Source organism: Chenopodium album, chromosome 7 (genome assembly GCF_948465745.1).
Source record: "Chenopodium album chromosome 7, dcCheAlbu1.1, whole genome shotgun sequence".
NCBI classification, from domain to species: domain Eukaryota; kingdom Viridiplantae; phylum Streptophyta; class Magnoliopsida; order Caryophyllales; family Amaranthaceae; genus Chenopodium; species Chenopodium album.
This window is the reverse complement of record NC_137840.1, coordinates 59,027,626-59,046,192: the sequence shown is the minus strand read 5'-3', so window position 1 is coordinate 59,046,192 and position 18,567 is coordinate 59,027,626. Positions and strand designations below refer to the sequence as shown.

At 36.9% G+C, this 18,567-nt stretch overlaps 1 protein-coding gene across 1 annotated transcript; it reads left to right on the top strand.

Annotated features, from left to right (window-relative positions):
* The first annotated feature begins 3,527 nt into the window (after positions 1-3,527).
* On the top strand, positions 3,528-6,159 carry LOC145637990 (uncharacterized). Its single transcript, XM_081688976.1, has 4 exons — positions 3,528-4,011; positions 4,186-4,312; positions 4,415-4,699; positions 5,408-6,159. The coding sequence occupies exons 1-4, from the start codon at positions 3,536-3,538 to the stop codon at positions 5,693-5,695; spliced, it is 1,176 nt and encodes a 391-aa protein (XP_081545102.1). The 5' UTR covers positions 3,528-3,535; the 3' UTR covers positions 5,696-6,159.
* Positions 6,160-18,567: the final 12,408 nt, after the last annotated feature.

Here is an 18,567-nt window from a genome sequence, read left to right as displayed (position 1 = left end):
TCTATCCTAATAGGGCCCCACTAGTTGCCATTTCATAAAACCTGTGAGAGAATTTACATTCCATTCATCCATTCACTATCTGTGAATGGCCCATGCATTTTACAACGATAAACAACTAACAATGCATAAAACGCGCGAGAACTAGTAACTAATCTAGGTGGTTAATCCAATTAACACGCCTAATTAAACTAGTCAAAGTTGTTTTAACCGGTTATGGTAATAACTTAGAGACGCTCCCACTAAATTCCGCATCCAACTTAACTAATCCAATTAATTAAGTCGGTGAACCCAAATATTTGCCAAAATTAATTTTGCAAATGTCGCTCAAAACCCGAGGCCTAGCCTCCAAAATTTTTAATTAAATAAACAAAATAATTAAAACGACAATTTAAGCAAAATACGTATTCCAAAATGTCTAAGTGCCTAGCACTAAGACTTGGAGTCCAAAAATTACCTTTACTTACATATTAAGCAACGCTAAAATTAACTTTAAAATAGCATCGCCTTAATAACCAGGGGTTATTGTGCCAATTATGGGATTGTACGTACCGTACAACAAGCACGTAGTATGCCCATGCGCACCCTCGCAACACCAAGCATGCATGTGGGCTGCTTGTGCTCGCATGCGCTACGCCCAGCCCAGCCAAGCGTAGCAGCGCGCACAGCATTATGCTGCTGCTGCGCCATGCTGCTGCTTGCTGCTGGCTGGCGCGCTATGCTGCTGCTGCGCCATGCTGCTGCTTGTTGCTGGCAGCGAGCAGCAGCTCACGCCCTTCCTCGCACACACATACGCACAGCACCAAGCACCTAAGAACGAAGTGCCCAGCAGCCTCGGCAGCCACATATGGGTTGCGTGAGCAGCCCAGCTGGCCGAGAGCTAGCTCGGGGCTCTTAGGCCTCGTGTTGCGTGCTAATGCTTCGAAAATTATCGATTTTTGTGTGTGAAATTATAAATCAATTATAAATTAATTTTAGAATCAATTTTGAGGAAAAATGAAAAATAACAAGTCCAACTTAAATAATTCATCCAAATGCAATTAACCAAATTTATTTCCAAGAACCATTCTTTAATAAAATTGGTTTAACTTGGTGTTTTAAAATAATTAGGGCAATTCTCACTATTAATTTAATCACTTTAAATTAATCTTGAGATTTTGACAAAATAAAAGGGAGTTGGAAAAATGAACATAAGTTCAATAAAGACTCCAACTTTAATACTTGTGACTTCATGAAAAATTATATCTTCCAATATGAAGATAAACCAATTTCAATCACAAGTTTTAAACTTTATGATTCCAATCAACTAAAAAATGATTAAATCAACAAAGTTTAACCAAAATTCATGGAATTTAGTAACTCAAAGTTTCAATCACTTATCATAAATAAAGATTGAATCTTTAGTACTTGGAAGCAACAAAGAACAACAATTTCACACTTAATGCAATTAATTTGCAATTATGTGAAAAAATAAAACCAAACTTTCAAGCACAAATTACTACCAAGTAATCATGCTTAAAGTGGTCTAAAATTGCATATAAATAAAGGAAAGAACCAAATACATAACCACCATAAATATGCAATCAATTTTCAAGGTTAGAAAGACTTAAAATTTTTCGTCAAAACGAAAAATCCCTCGAAAAATGCATTTCTGGTCGTTTTTTGGCTAAAAACCGAGTCCTAAAGGGGTAAACACCATTTCCAGAACGCCTTTTCCACCCAAAATTCACTATTTTTGGGTCGAAATCTGGGTTCGGGAGCTGAAGACAGCTCTAATACGAGGTAAAAATTGGAAAAACGAGTTACTAATCTAATTAGCAACTTAAAACCAGAAAAATTAAGCCATAAAAACACCTTGAAAATATTATGATTTTAAAAATAAACGAGCGAGGCTCCGATACCGCTGTTGTGGTTTGGTGAGTCCGACTCACCGCGAAAACAAACCCAAAAACAAGACCGCACTCGCAATAAATAAAACCATAAACATAATTAAATTAATCACAAGATTAAGATAGGCTAATTACCTTTGACGCGTGCTTCGCTCCAAAATGAGCTCTTAGTTGAAAGCTTCAAGTCCCGCTCACACGGAGACCTCCAACGAAGTCCACCCGCACCAACAAAACCGACTAGGTCCAATGTCTTGGGGTTAGCAAGACCCGACCAATAAAACCCGAGTAATTATATTGAGTTCAAAGGTTTTCACTAATTGTGATGCCTTTTTCAACTCTTACTCAAGCATCATTCCCAATGCCCATACTTGGGTATTTATAGGAAATGATGGGAGTTTCATTTACTCTCCCATCAATGTGGGATAGTATGATTTTTCCATTTTATTTTAAAGCTAAAATAAAATTAATAATCAAGCTAGTAATAAATCAACAAGTGGCAAGCTCATGTGAGTGGTTAGGTAAGGACCACTTGGAGAAGGGGGGGACCAAACTTGCTCCCCACTCCCTCTCCCATAACCGGCCACCTCACTCCACACACACTCAAGGACCACTAGCCACATGGCACCCACCCTTGGGCACCAAGGCAGCCAAGGTGGGCTGCCATGTGCTGCTGTCTGTGGCAGCCACGCCCAGCAAGCCCAGCAGGCCCAACACTCGCATGCGGGCTGCCAGGCGCTGCTGGCCAGCAAGCCCAGCATGCTTGTGCGGGCTGCTGCTGGCCTTGTGCCTTGGCCAGCGCTGCTAGGCAGCAAGCAATGGCCTAGCCATGCTGCTGCTAGCTGTGGCGAGCTGGCGCGCCTAGCGTGCTAGCTGCTGCAGCTTGTTGCGGCATGGCTTGCTAGCCATTGCGCGCACAAGGCTGTGCCTAGCATGCTAGCACACACTAGGCAGCGCCTAGCCTTGCGATGCTACCATGGGTGCGCTAGCACGCACCAGCCAGCCTAGGCTCGGCTTGGTGCGCATGCTAGGCCATACGCCCTTAGCACTCGGTTTGCTTGGGCATTCCGTTGCTAGGGGTATTTTGGTCTTTTGTTGATTTATTACTATTTCTCGTCTCGTCTTTCACTATTTTTCGACTCGACTTCCGACGCTCGGTTTCGACGCTCTAAGCTCGAATTTCCGACGTCTAAATAAATATTACTCAGTCGACTCATTAATTCCTTCCGAATTAATTCGTCGTTTCAAAATTGAATGCTTGGGTGTGACCCGAAGGGTTCAGTCAAGATTAAGCTGCAATATTAATTATTCATTAATATTGCTGATCGGAAGCGGCCTCCTTCCAGGCATTCCGATCACTTGACCTCACTGAATATATTAGCTTTCTAATAATTCTGAACCCACTAACGGAATAGTACACTTGTTCGAAGGACACCATTCCTTTCAGAAGATGAGGTTGAGGATGAAGAAGAAGATGAGGATTTAGATGTGGATGACTGAAAGTTGATATTTTTTGGATTGCTGCTATTTTTATACTCTGTTTAATTGATAATCTATGACTGTTTGTATAAGTTTTTGATCTCTGAGTTATAAGTTTGTAGGGAGTCTGAACTATTATTATGTTAGTCTTTTTCGGACCGCTTGCTAGGCCTATGTTGATGATGATGAATTTTTTTTGTTTATTGATTCTTTTACATTTTTATAATGTTATTAATTTTCATAGCATATCTTTCTGTTTCAGGTTATATGTTTTAATTTTATTTACATTTACAGAGCTATTTAAAATTTTCACTTTGTTTGGATTTGTGCAGAATATGTCCAAGTGTAGACGCAGAGGTGGCTATAATGGGATGGGTCCAATAATTCGGCATATACCTGTTCATGTGCCAGTTAGGCACTTTCAATTTCCACCATCAACAGAGCAAGAGAGTGACCAGAATGTGCCACATGATCATTCTTCTTTACAACAACCTCACTTTTCTGATCATGAGATGGAAACAAACAATCATGAAGAGGAAGCCAACAATCATGAGACTGAAATAAATAATCATGAAATAGAAAATAGTATATCTGATGAAACAGGGAATTCTTCTAAGAGAGATAAAGTTCTGCATCCTACTAGTTTCTGGTAGGTTTAAGTAATGCTTAATGAACGATGTATGGTGTGGTTTGTGATTGTACAAAACTGAGTGTTAAGTTTGAAAAAAATAGTGTGGTAATTATGCTCAACATATTATTTCAATGTTGATGATAACAAGGGGTTTGAATAATTGTTTCATAATAATTAATGTTTATGAAACAGGTTTCATGATTCTGAGGTTGTTAATGCAGTCGTGAATACATCATATAAGATGTACTTTCTTGGACCATGGTGTAATTGGTCAATGGTACCTCGAGAAGCTAAGGTTTTATGGTGGAATGCCTTCAAGGTGAGCTATCTTTTTTTTTTTTTTTTTTTCCCCCGTAATTAGCTTTTCTTTCCTTATCCTCCATGTACTCTAAATTTTTTTTTTCCCATGGTGATATTTTAGAAAAAGTTTTCTTGGGATCCCTTAGTGGCTAAGGATGTGAAGAAAGGATGGGAGAGGAAATGTAAGAGGCGATTGTCAAGTATCATAAGTGCAATGTGCACATCAACAAAGTATGATGCAAAATGGTGTGCTGCCAGCATAAAGACTCAAATTATGCAGCTTAGAGAAGAAGAAGAGTTCAAGAAGAAGTCGAAGCAATGTTCTCTAAACAAAAAGAACCCTGAAAAGGAAATGCCTCTTCACTGCCAAGGATCTAAGCCAACGGAGAGATTAAGGATTGATCTGGTAACCTTGTTATCTTTCCCATGCACATGTTAATATTACTAAATCTCTGTAATTTTACTATATGTTTACTTTTAAAAAAAAAATTAGGAGAAAGATTTAAAGTGCAAGATAACTCCAAGCGAGGTCTATCGAAAAGCTCATTTGAACAAGGACGAAAAGTTTGTTGATAAGACTTCTGAGACTGTTTGGATATATTCTCATTTAAAAAAAAATATTTGCAAGTATTATTCATTGATCTGAATTCAATTATTATAATTGCTTTGAAATCTCATGCTTTGTTATGAAAGTAAGTTAGTTTTTTCATAATTAAGCTTCCTTGTTATATCGTTTGTCTTGTTTTTTTTACATACACCTATATAATTTGATGATGATATATAAAGCAGGTGCTAATAAATTTGCTTTTTCACCTAGTAGTGGTCATATAACTTTCTTGCTCATAAACAACAAAAAATAGTATCACATTTGGTAGTACTTGACACATTTTTGCATTTGTATCTGATAAGGCTCAAAATAAGATCATGTTTTGATCTTAGTCAAATATATATATTATATATGAAGTAATGATTTTGGTTTGTCTATACATAATTTTTTTCTACAAAACTTATTTTAATTAAAGTTGTTCCTGCGTGTTATTGCTTACCTATCAAACTTGGTAAATATTATGTTTATTTCTAAAACTATGTATGTATGTTTTATCTGTTTTATAAGGCTGATTTTGAGAACAAAAAAGCTGCTAACTTTGAAAGTGAGGATAAACGATCAGAAGATGAGTTGTTGTTGGAGGCTTTAGGAGGGTGGAAGCAAGGGAGGATATATGGTCTTGGTTCGGCAGCAACTATATTTTTTGATAAGTCTCAAAAAGATAACAATGCAAAGAAAGCACGAATTGATCATGTTAATCAATTGGAAAGCCACGTTGAGCAACTAAACTCGGAGAATGTGCAACTAAGAAAAGAGCTCGATGCTGCTAATGAGAAGCTTGATGCAACAACTTAAAAGCTAGATGTTACAACCGAGAAGCTTGATGCAACAAACCAGAATGTAAAGATTCTACAGGAACAATTCCATCTTATTATAAGTGGTCGTTATACTTTAAATGATCTTGGTTCGTCCTCATCACAACCCCGTCAGTCTTAATATTTGCTCCATCTAAACTATAAACATTGGTATTTGACTTGAGGGCTAATTTTGGTGGAATCATGGGAACATTATTTCAAAGGGGTCATTTTGGCATACAATTGTAGTGCTGAATATGCACATATATGATGTAGTTGGGGCTCTTTTTTTGCACATGATACATGGTCTTTAGTTTGAACATGTTCATTATAGGCAGGTACTTTAGAATTGAAGTTTGTGGGTATGCTTTTTATAGTGAGCATATAATTATGCTATGAAGTTTTTACAATTGTAATGTGCCACTAACGCTACATTTTGTTAAGTAATGAAGTATATTTTGCAAATGTTTGTACATTTTTACAATTGTATTATTAGTTAGTAGGTTGGAGTGTAATGATACACAAAACATAATCCAATTGAAGTATTATTAATAATATTATTTCTAATTTAAGTGGAGCAACAAAATTTCATTTTTGGTAGCTAGCTAACTTTAGATACAAAAAATTAATTTTGGTCGCTAATGTTAACAACAAAATTTCATTTTTGGTAGCTAATTTTAGCAACAAAATATTAATTTTGGTCACTATACCACTAAATTAATTATATAATCATCTTTTTGTGTAGCAACGAAATATAATTTTATGGTTTTTATTTTACCAACGATAATTAGTTTTTTGGTCGCTAAAATATAGTGACGAATTTTAAAACTGGCTCTAAATTAGCAACCAAAAAATGAAATAGTTAGTCTCTATTTAAGGCTAGCGACCAACTATTTTATGACCAATGTGATTGGTAGGCAAATTGGTTGCTAACTATTTAGCAACCAATATTTGTCGTTTAGCAATGAACTATTGCGGTAGCTAAATTCCTTATTTTTTGTAGTGAGTGGAGAGTCACTGGCCTTTGATTATCCATGTCAAGCTCTTCAAGCAAACGAACCATCCAAGTAACCTCACTTGCAGCAAAAGCAAGTGCTCTGTATTCTGACTCACTTCAAGATTTAGACACATTATTTTGTTTCTTGGATTTCCAGCTAATAGGTGAAGTTCATAGCATTAGAACCCATCTAGTTATAGACCTCCTGCTATCAAGGCAAGCACCCCAATCTGAATCTGAATATGCTTGTAAAACTGAAGGAATAGAACTATTGAGCAGATACCCTTTCTTAAGCTACTAGAAATATACCTCAGAACATGTCTTAGAGCTTGCAAATGAAGTTCTCTTGGAGACTGCAAAAACTGGCTGAGAGTTTGAATTGTATAAGACAGATCATATCTAGTGTTACATAAAAAAATTCAGCTTCCCAACTATCTTCCTGAGTACTCAGGATCACTAATCAAGGCTCCATCATCAACATTCAACTTTAGATTAATTGGTAATGGTATGGTGTCACTACAGACCTGAAATATGTAATACATGAATCCCTTAATAGCTCAATAGTGTATTTCTTCTGAGTTAGAGAAATCCCTGAAGGAATATACCTAACTTCAGTGCCAAGAAAATAGGAAATTTTTCCCAAATCCTTAATAGTGAAGGTGTGATGCAGATGAGCTTTGAGGGAACTGATTGAAGTTAATCATCACCAGTGATGATTATATCATCTACATACACTACAACCAAGGTGATTAAACATTTTTCTTCAAGATGAACTGGCTGCTATCATAGTGAGACTAACAAAACCAAGCACCCCAAGTTCAATCAATAATTTGGCAAACCATATCCTAGAATTCTGCTTAAGCTAAGGCTACACAAGGATTTCTAAAGTAAGCAGACTTTATTCTTAGGATTTGGCATGCCTTCAGGAACTTTCATATATACCACTTCATCTAAATCCCCATGCAGAAAAGCATTATTGACATCAAGCTGAAACAAATCCCAAGATTTATCAGCTGCAATAGAAATCAAAGTTCTGACTGTAGCCATCTTCACAACAGGTGAAAATGTTTCCTGATAGTCAATCCCAAGTTTCTGATTGTAATATTTTCCCACCAAACGAGCCTTATACCTTTATATAGTACCATCCGCTTTTAATTTGACCTTAAAAACCCACATAGACCATTGGCTTTCTTATCCTTGGCAAAGTTAACTAGAACCCAAGTTTTGTTTGACTACAAAGCTGAGATTTCCTTTTCCATAGCTTGTACCCAATTAGGATCTTTAGTAGCTTCCTTGTAAGTACTAGGCTCAATAATGTGATGCAAAGAACCCAAACAGGCTCTATGCTTAGAAGCCAACTCTTTAAAAAACACCATGTTACACCAATGCTGCTGCTAATCATTAACACAAGGTTTCTTTCTGTTAGAAATGGTAGGTATATAATCTTTGTGGTGTTTAGGTCTTGATGATCTTCTGAGTTCAACATAATCTGTATTCTCATCACAAAGGGGAACAGGAAATACAGGTTGTGTTTGGGAATGTGAAATTGGCTGGATTTGTGAGATTGGAGTAGGATTACAAGGTTAAGGTTGTAAAATATCCGGTAAATCATCAAATATAAAGTCTGATATAGGAGTAGAAACAGGTAGAAAAATTTTTAAAGGTAGGTTTGGGACATGTAGGGAATAATTTCAAGCGTTAAACCCCTTACTTGAACCCCACTGTGATCATACACTTAAGTACGGTGGCGTCCAAAAGGGAAGAAGATAGAGCAAAAGAGTCGCCAACAAGTTTTTTTAGGAACTTGTAGACCGTTCACAGGGTGAAGGTTACACCCCTTAACGATCCAAGAGATCGTCAACTCCATAAGGTCTAGAACCAAATAAGGGTTCGGGGATGAAGGTACAAATCCAACCTAAAAGAGATTGAACCTGCCCTAATAATAGACCTCTACTTTATTCAGATCGTATTCATGTGCGCTTTCGGACTAATTTGCAATCAATAGGATTAACCCTAAACCTGTTTATCTATGTTGGTTGAAGATTAATGCACAAACAAAACTATTATTGGCGATCACTAAAAATTATAATCAAATTAACCCTAACAAGATTATTAATTATCTTATTAAGCGTGATTACAAGTATTAATTCCCTTTAAACATGCATAAACGGTGTGATCAAGAAATAACAATAAATAAATAAGATCAATCAACATAATAATAATCATCATAAAAATAAATTATAATTGAAATAATCATTATAATAACAATCAATAATTAAAATAATAATCATAATCATAATAATAATCACCATAATAACAATCATATTAATCATAATAATAATAATAATTATAGCAATAATAAAATTATGATCATAATCAAAACAATTATAAAATAATCATATATCATGTTAAAGCATAATAAAAATAGCAAGATCCTAGGCATGATACTAGCAAGATTAATAACAAACCCTAGCATGTCACTAAGCAATAGAAATCAAATCTTTAACCCTAACATGATACTAATAATCATAAATCTTAGGAAGAAAATAAAAGACATCGTGACAATCATATTTAATATTAAAATTACCCTAGACATGATATTAGGAAAATCATAACGATTTAAACATGATTTCTACATCATGATATCAATTAAAACCAATTAAAACACTTACTTTGATGCCTTGTACCTCTTTCTAATAACAAAATACACACGTTAGTAACTTCAAGGAAAATAATAAACAAAAAAATTAAATTAAATAATTGAAATAGAGATTTGGGACCAAACCCTCATAAATCAAACCTTTCACGTCTAGGGCGAAGACAACTTCGAATATGGCTAGGTGTTTCTAGATCTTGCGAATGCGGAATTTTGTATATAAAAGACTAGTTTAGAGATAGAAAGATGAATGAATGATTAAGGAAATCTCGATGAGAATTGGTGAATGAAAGAATAAGAATTAGAGAGAATAAGAGAGAATTGAAAACTGATTGTAGGTGAATCAAAACGGAGTTTTTACGTCGTTATTTATAGAGAAAATCAGCCAAAAAGATAAAATTAACAAAGCAGAGTATTGGCGCACGAAAAACAGAGCTGGCGCCAGCATCAACTAATTGGCGCCAGGCTTGGTTCCAGGCGCCAATGGTAGGCGTTGGACACCAAACCTGTTTTTGACGCGTTTTCTAAAATCAGATATATTTTGCCGTACAGGAGGATAAAATCGTATATATTCCTCAAAAATGCTCTTTGATTTCAATTAAAACTCTGAAAAGTCAACAAAAGTCAATTTATCAATGCTAATTGAATTAGGAATGAAAAGAACTTTTTAGAAGAATCTAGAAGACTAAAAACCATTCCTAATTGCATTAGGAATGATAAATCATATTAGGCCCTCCCCTAGATCATTGGGCCGCATATAAAGCTCAAACCGGGCCCAGTTTCGTAAATTGGCCATAACTTCCTCAATATTCATCGGAATTGGGCTTATAATATATCGTTGGAAAGGTCTTTGCAAGCCCTATCCAACTACACTACTATTGGACCCATATCATGAACCAACCAAACTGGATTGGCTGTTTTCTTAAAATAAGTTTTCAAAAACAGAGAGAAGAGAAAAGAAATTAAAACTATCCGCAACACAAGACTTTCCACAATTTTGCTTCATTCGATTATGATTTGACGTGAAAGGTGCTCATCATCGGGTTTGGTTTTAGGGAGACACAAATGGGTGTCTACAGAAGCCCCCACTTTGACTGAGTTTGGAGAAACGCGAGTTTCGAAAACAAAAGTCAAAGTATCGATAGGGACGGAGAATGATTCAGAACGTTCTGCGATCCTAAATTACTCTTGTAACGCCGATACCTGCAAACTAACGTTAGTTAAACAGATAAAAGAGTTAAGAAACGCGTATCTTGCACCGTCGAGCACACGTCTCTGAAAGTAACCGATTGTTTTTATGAACTCCTGCAAGCTAGAGAATGCCATCCCGCTTGAAAACCGCTACGCCCGTAACTGCTTCCAAATTAGAAGACTGCTTCGCCTGAAACGATCCTCCTCCGCTTTGATAATATTCCACGTCCAAGGGAATACTATCGAAGATTGCTTCTCTTGAAACAATCCTCAGTTGTTTGTGACAACTCTCCACAATCTAGGGAAGGCCACCTTGCTGTTTCGATGTTCACCCGTCTCTGAACAAAGAGCTTCCTTTTGATATGTTCACGCGCCTCTGAACAAAGAGCTTCTTTTTTTTTTTTTTTTAAGTATGTCCATGCGTCTCTGAACAATAGAGCTTCTTTATTATATTCTTTTTTTAATATGAACTTCTAAATGATGTGTCCACGCGTCTATGAACAAAAGAGATTTTGAATGATATGCCCACGCGTCTCTGGAGCAAAAGAGCTTTGATGGAGATGTTCACGCGTCTCTGAACAAAAGAGCTTGAATAATATGCCCACACGTCTCTGGAGCAAAGAGCTTTTGAAAATAAGAGATCTTTGATGATATGTCCACGCGTCTCTGAACAAAAGAGCTTTTAAATGATATGCCCACGCGTCTCTGGAGCAAAAGAGCTTGCTGGAAATGTTCACGCGTCTCTGAACAATAGAGCTTCGGTACTTGAATGTTTGTTGCGATAATATTCTGAAGAAGAAGTTTCCGAAGACCAACGTTTGTCGATCTCTAAAGCTCGCCTGAACTTTGCTTCCGCTAAAACTAGTATGTCGGTGTTTCCGTGATGAGCCAATTCTTAGGCGCTTTAAGCTCAGTAAGACGATCTTTCATCAGGTCGACCACTTATTGTGATTGTAGTCAAACTGACTACTTAATCATGTCAAATTGCTTATAGGGGCTAACTGGCGTACCAAGGAACCCGAAATTGCTGTATGAGGTCAAAATCACCTTTCTGAGAGGTTTCAATCTCTGTCGCTACTGAAAAGATCTAGCGCCAGGCGCTGCAGTAGGGTCTTCCCTGTGCTGTTGCACCTGTATTTATTTTAACTATAGAACTTTGCCAATGTATTTAACCATCTTAGGGTTGACCTAAGGTTTGACGTCGCTTGACTCATTGACTTGACATGACTCAAGGCATAAACTTGACTCGCTGTGATCGACTGACTCGAGGTTGACTCGACTCAAAGTGTTTGACACATGTGTTAGACTCAAATCAAGGTGATATGACACGACATGACTTAATGTGTACATGACTCGTGTGCGCATTGTAATGTGATCGTGCGACTCGAAAAATGCAAAAAAGCAAAAATTTTCCGTCATTTTTGTGGAGGGTACCGACTTACTCCCGAAAAAGAAAGACATGAAAAAAAAGAAGCTTTCGAATGCATGTTGAACGAGCTTAGTCAAATGTTATTTGATACTATCTCTCAAGGTGCAAGGATTAATCCATCCTAGGCTATCTCAACTGTTGACTCCATGATGAAAGTATTTGGGTAACTTAGGCACGGAGGCTAAGTACTTCATACTTCGTGATGCAACGATGATTGATAAGTAATGAGCGATGTGACAAGGCATGCTCTATGTTAAGATTCCATGACAAAGGGTTCCTAAGGGGAGTAAATTTGGTCATATATCTATGCAGTGTGTGAAAGTGACACTAAAGTTAAGCCGCAAGAGCTAAGTGTGTGGAAAGATATTATTTTTTAGAAGAGTCGAATGATAGTGACTCTTAGGCTAGGTAATCTAATGATGTAGGGATCAACCCCCAAAGTCTAGCTCTAAGTGAATAGGGATGAGCATTGGAGATCCCTTGATATGATCATGGTGCAAGTGTGTGAATGTGAATATGAATGCATGTTTATTACGGCCGCACCTCGATGTGAGGTTGCATACGTATCCGTTAGGAATCAGGCCGAACGTAGCTCTAGCCAAACCTCGCACAAGTGTGTGTATACCTCAAAAAGGTCTTTTTAAGGGTTGTAACGTGGTTAGGCTAAAGGTTATAGAAGAAGGGGATAGAGGTTCAAGACCCTAGATAAGCCCCCAAGGTGTGCAACCTCGTTTTTAAATCTTTGTATTTTTATGCCTGAATTTCTACTCTTTTAGCTCTTTTTTTTTTTTTTTCTTTAGCATCTATTTTATTTTTATAAGTGTGGGCAATCCCGATCATGCGGTCTATCACTCACTTGGCATTCATGTTTCTCAGGCACGGTACCGAGCACTCTATAAGAGACGCAATCTAAGACGTGTTCATATCAAAGACATGTTCATATCAAAGACATTGGAACACTTGCCCTTTTGTACACTTTTATTTATTTTTGTGCTATTTTTGCTATTTTAATCTTTTGAATTACTCAAGCTCTTTTTTATAATTGCATAAGTTGCACACCATCCCGTTCTAAGGTTAGGTAGATGTAGGTTGAAAAAATGAAGGGTCTATCGTTAGACGAGGCTCAAAGTGGTTTATGAAGAAAGGATGTATAATTGAAGGGTGAAAGGTAATATAATGTGGCTACAAGGGGTGCCTCAAATCATTGGTATACCTTGTGCTTAATTTGACATGGATTTTTTTTTTTTTGATGCAATGTAATGAAATGATCATATATAAGGAAATAAATGCTCATTTTATTAAAAAAGAAAATATATAATGATCCTACAAAATAAATCTAAGGAGAATAGAAAGGTGCCTATGCTAGACTTATTGGGGAAAGGGTAAATAAAAAAAAAAGAAAAAGAGGTCACGAAATCTTGTCGTTGAAGCTCGCCTCTTGTCTTGTGTTGTTTCCTTTATCATCACTCGCTCTTCTTGTTAACTGGAGGCATAGGAAGCTTGTTGTTATCAATTATGTTGGATATCCTCCTTTAGCTTCCAACAACTCTCAGTAGTATGACCCCTACCTTGATGGTACTTGCAGTGTTCGTCTGGATTCCAACTAGGCAATCTCTTTTCAGGTACGGGATCTTGAATAGGTCCAATGGGAGTAATGAGTCCTTTGGCATGGAGTTGATCAAAGGCAGTATCGTAGCTCATCCCAATGGGGGTGAAGTCTTTCCTTAGTTGCTTCTTAGATCCTTGGTTATCCATGGCTAAAACTTCACCGAGATCAAAGGTACTAACATTGTTACTAGAGTGGGCGTTTTCGGAAGAAGAAGGATTGTCTCTCTTCTTTCCTTTCCAGCCACCGTGGTTACTATTGTTAGTAGATTTTTGCTTTGCGAGATCATCTTTGATTTCAATTCCGATGTCATAAACGACCTTGAAAGTATTCAGATTGTGTTGATATTTTAAATGCTTCGAATACTTCTCTTGGAGATTCTTGATAAAAATCCTCACGGATTCTTTTTCAGTGGGGACCTCAATCATCTTAGCGGAAGTTTCCCTCCACTTATTAAAGAAAGAAGTAAAGCCTTCATTCTCTTTTTGTCTTAGCATCTCAAGTTGTCTATGATCAGTTTCAACTTGAATATTACACTTGTATCTCTCAACGAAAGCGTTTACTATCGATTCCCAGGTACAGGTTTTCTCCTTGTCAAGGGAGAAGAACCATTGTTGACAAACGGTTTCAAGAGATAGTGGGAAAAGAGAAGGGAAAACCTTCTTATCGATACCCTTAATGTTCATTATAGTTTTGAAAGCTCTTAGATGGAAGTAAGGGTTATCTGTTGCCTTGAATTTAGGGATGTCAATGGCGTTGAACTTATGTGGAAGAAGTTCCTTGTCTAGCGAGACCCCTCGTGAACTCATGCCCTGAAACTTATAGTCACTAGATAGCTTGCTTAGAATTTCTTGCATGAGGTCTATCTGTTGTTGCTTCACGGGATCATTGATCTTGAGTGTGAGTAGCTTCAGTGTCTCAGTCACGGTAACCAATTGGTTCCTAATCTCATTGACATCCTCTTGAGTTGCCATTATCTTCTTAGCCTTCCTCTTTTGACGAATCGGTTTATCAAAAAGTGAAACTTGAACAAAGAGGTTGTCCTTGATTAATCGCCCTTCTCTCCTCGACCAAGTACTGTGGAAAAGGAAATTGGGGATATTTATTGTTAATTATTGGACTCAAACTTTATTCATCATGCAATGGAAGGAGGAAATGATGAAAGATTGGAATAGAATGTGAAGGAAAATGATGTAGATGGAGGGATATGAAGAATTAGGAATAAAATGTACTCCCAACTCAAATGACGAAAAGACCGACTCATGCGTGAACCTAAGACATGGTCATGGTGACATATACTCGAAGTGTGTGCTAAGACTAGTGAGTGTAGGTGGTATGTTAAGACTCGTGTCATGACCATGTGGCTAGACTATGTGACTAGACTCAATTAATGACTCGACAAGGCATGATTGACAGCGAAAATTAACCGAATTAATTAGTAAACTGGTTAATTAAACATTAGGTGATGACTCGACCAATAATCCGAACTATCGGCCAAACGACAAGACTAGCGTCGCACTGTGGAGCTTGGCGCCAGACGACAGAGCTGTGGCCAGGCGCCACACTGTGAGCTCAGACCTTGGTGCCAATATTGGAGCTTCAATCTGGGACTGTTTTCGGTGTTATTAATCAATTGGAGTATGCCTAAAGTCGTACTAGGTCAATTCCGATTAAAACATTAGACTTTATTTACTCAAACTAATTAATTAATTAATTAATTAGGCAAAGTTCTTTAAGTCATTAATTTATTTAATCTCAACACAAGTCAACAAGCGGTTAAGAAATCATAGTATATATGCACAACAAATAATGCACAATTAGTCAAGTAGGCACAATATGATGCAATGAGTTTGCAACCTAACCATGGCTCTAGTTCTCTAAAGTTCGGGATATGGTTTAGTCAATAGAGGGTCCATGGTTAATTGTCCGGATGCACCGCGCGGAAGCCTAACCGTGAAGGGTTGGCGCGAGTGGATGGGACACCGCGAGCTTTAGAAAAAACTCGCTTCCATGGTTTGGTGAATTCAACATTCTCGGATGTACCCTTTGTTGCACAGAGTGTTCAACCGGGTAGATGGAGCATGAATTCCCATAGGGTTATGTCCATATGTAGAACATATATGGGTTTCAGAAAAGTGAGAAAAAATTCAATTAGGAAGTAGGATCGAGCAAACATTACGAAAAACTGGTCGAAATTAGAACGCATATTTCTGGCTCGGTATTGGGGGAGGTTGGCGCCAGCAATTAGAGACTGGCACCAGCTTTTAGTTGTAGCGCCTGGCGCCAATACTGGCGTCCGGCGCTACGGTTAAAATGCTGGCGCCAATGTTATGGCCCCTAGCGCTACTTCCCACATGCCTCAGCAGCTTTCTGTGCTCGATAAAATTTTCCAGTTCGCGCGGTGTTATTTCGGTCCTAGTTGGGAAAGATATTTCTCAAATTTCCTACGTGTAAAATCCTATGTTTTTAACTCATTACGGATGGTCTTTCCAATGAGATCTTTTTTATGCATATGACAATAATGTTAATCAAAATTACGCACATGAAATACTTAGAACGTTTCGAGTCTCATCCACTCATTCTAAATCATTGCCGAAACAAATTCAGGAATTAAAATAGAAATCCTCCCCAATGGAGTTGCCAAAAACTGTAGGGAATAATTTCAAGCGTTAAACCCCTTGCTTGAACCCCACTGTGATCATACACTTAAGTACGGTGGCGTCCAAAAGGGAAGAAGATAGAGCAAAAGAGTCGCCAACAAGTATTTTTAGGAACTTGTAAACCGTTCACAGGGTGAAGGTTACACCCCTTAACGATCCAAGAGATCGTCAACTCCATAAGGTCTAGAACCAAATAAGGGTTCGGGGATGAAGGTACAAATCCAACCTAAAAGAGATTGAACCTGCCCTAATAATAGGCCTCTACTTTATTCAGATCGTATTCATGTGCGCTTTCGGACTAACATGCAATCAATAGGATTAACCCTAAACCTGTTTATCTATGTTGGTTGAATATTAATGCACAAACAAAACTATTATTTGCGATCACTTGAAATTATAATCAAATTAACCCTAACAAGATTATTAATTATCTTATTAAGCGTGATTACAAGTATTAATTCCCTTTAAACATGCATAAAAGGTGTGATCAAGCAATAACAACAAATAAATAAGATCAATCAACATAATAATAATCATCATAAAAATAAATTATAATTGAAATAATCATGATAATAACAATCAATAATTAAAATAATAATCATAATCATAATAATAATCTCTATAATAACAATCATATTAATCATAATAATAATAATTATTATAGCAATAATAAAATTATGATCATAATAAAAACAATTATAAAATAATCATAAATCATGTTAAAGCATAATAAAAATAGCAAGATCCTAGGCATGATACTAACAAGATTAATAACAAACACTAGCATGTCACTAAGCAATAAAAATCAAATCTTTAACCCTAACATGATACTAACAATCATAAATATTAGGAAGAGAATAAAAGGCATCGTGACAATCATATTTAATATTAAAATTACCCTAGACATGATACTAGGAATATCATAACGATTTAAGAATGATTTCTACATCATGATATCAATTAAAACCAATTAAAACACTTACTTTGATACCTCGTATCTCTTTCTAATAACAAAATACACACGTTAGTAACTTCAAGGAAAATAATAAACAAAACAATTAAATTAAATAATTGAAATAGAGATTTGGGACCAAACCCTCAGAAATCAAACCTTTCACGTCCAGGGCGAAGGCAACTTCGAATATGGCTAGGTGTTTCTAGATCTTGCGAATGCGGAATTTTGTATATAAAAGACTAGTTTAGAGATAGAAAGATGAATGAATGATTAAGGAAATCTCGATGAGAATTGATGAATGAAAGAATAAGAATTAGAGAGAATAAGAGAGAATTGAAAACTGATTGTAGGTGAATCAAAACGGAGTTTTTACGTCGTTATTTATAGAGAAAATCAGCCAAAAAGATAAAATTAACAAAGCAGAGTATTGGCACACGAAAAACAGAGCTGGCACCAGCATTAGCTAATTGGCGTCAGGCGCCAGCCTTAGCGCCAGGCTTGGTTCCAGGCGCCAATGGCTGGCGTTGGACGCCAAACCTGTTTTTGACGCGTTTTCTAAAATCAGATATATTTTGCCGTACAGGAGGATAAAATCGTATATTTTCCTCAAAAATGCTCTTTGATTTTAATTAAAACTCTGAAAAGTCAACAAAAGTCAATTTGTCAATGCTAATTGAATTAGGAATGAAAAGAACTTTCTAGAAGAATCTAGAAGACTAAAAACCATTACTAATTGCATTAGGAATGATAAATCATATTAGGCCCTCCCCTAGATCATTGGGCCGCATATAAAGCTCAAACCGGGCCCAGTTTGGTAAATTGGCCATAACTTCCTCAATATTCATCGGAATGGGGCTTATAATATATCGTTGGAAAGGTCTTTACAAACCCCATCCAACTACACTACTGTTGGACCCATATCATGGACCAACCAAACTGGATTGGCTGTTTTCTTAAAATAAGTTTTATAAAACAGAGAGAAGAGAAAAGAAATTAAAACTATCCGCAACACTAGACTTTCCACACTTTCGCTTCATTCGATTATGATTCGACGTGAAAGGTACTCATCACCGGGTTTGGTTTTGGGGAGACACAAATGGGTGTCTACAGGACAGAATTTGGTTCATGGGAAGGTAAGGTGTATGGGAAATTCTTTTCATAGAAAACTATATTTTGTTATTAGTGAGACTAGGAACTCTATATCCTTTCGGAGCAGCAGGATAGCCAAGAAAGACACAAGGATCAAATTTGCCTTGGGATCAAACTTTGTTCTGCCTTGTTTGACAGTTGACATATAGAAAAGGCAACCAAAGATTCTTAGGTGATCAGTTGAGGGTTTTACACCTAAGAATTTCTGATAGGGAGAGACAAACTATAAG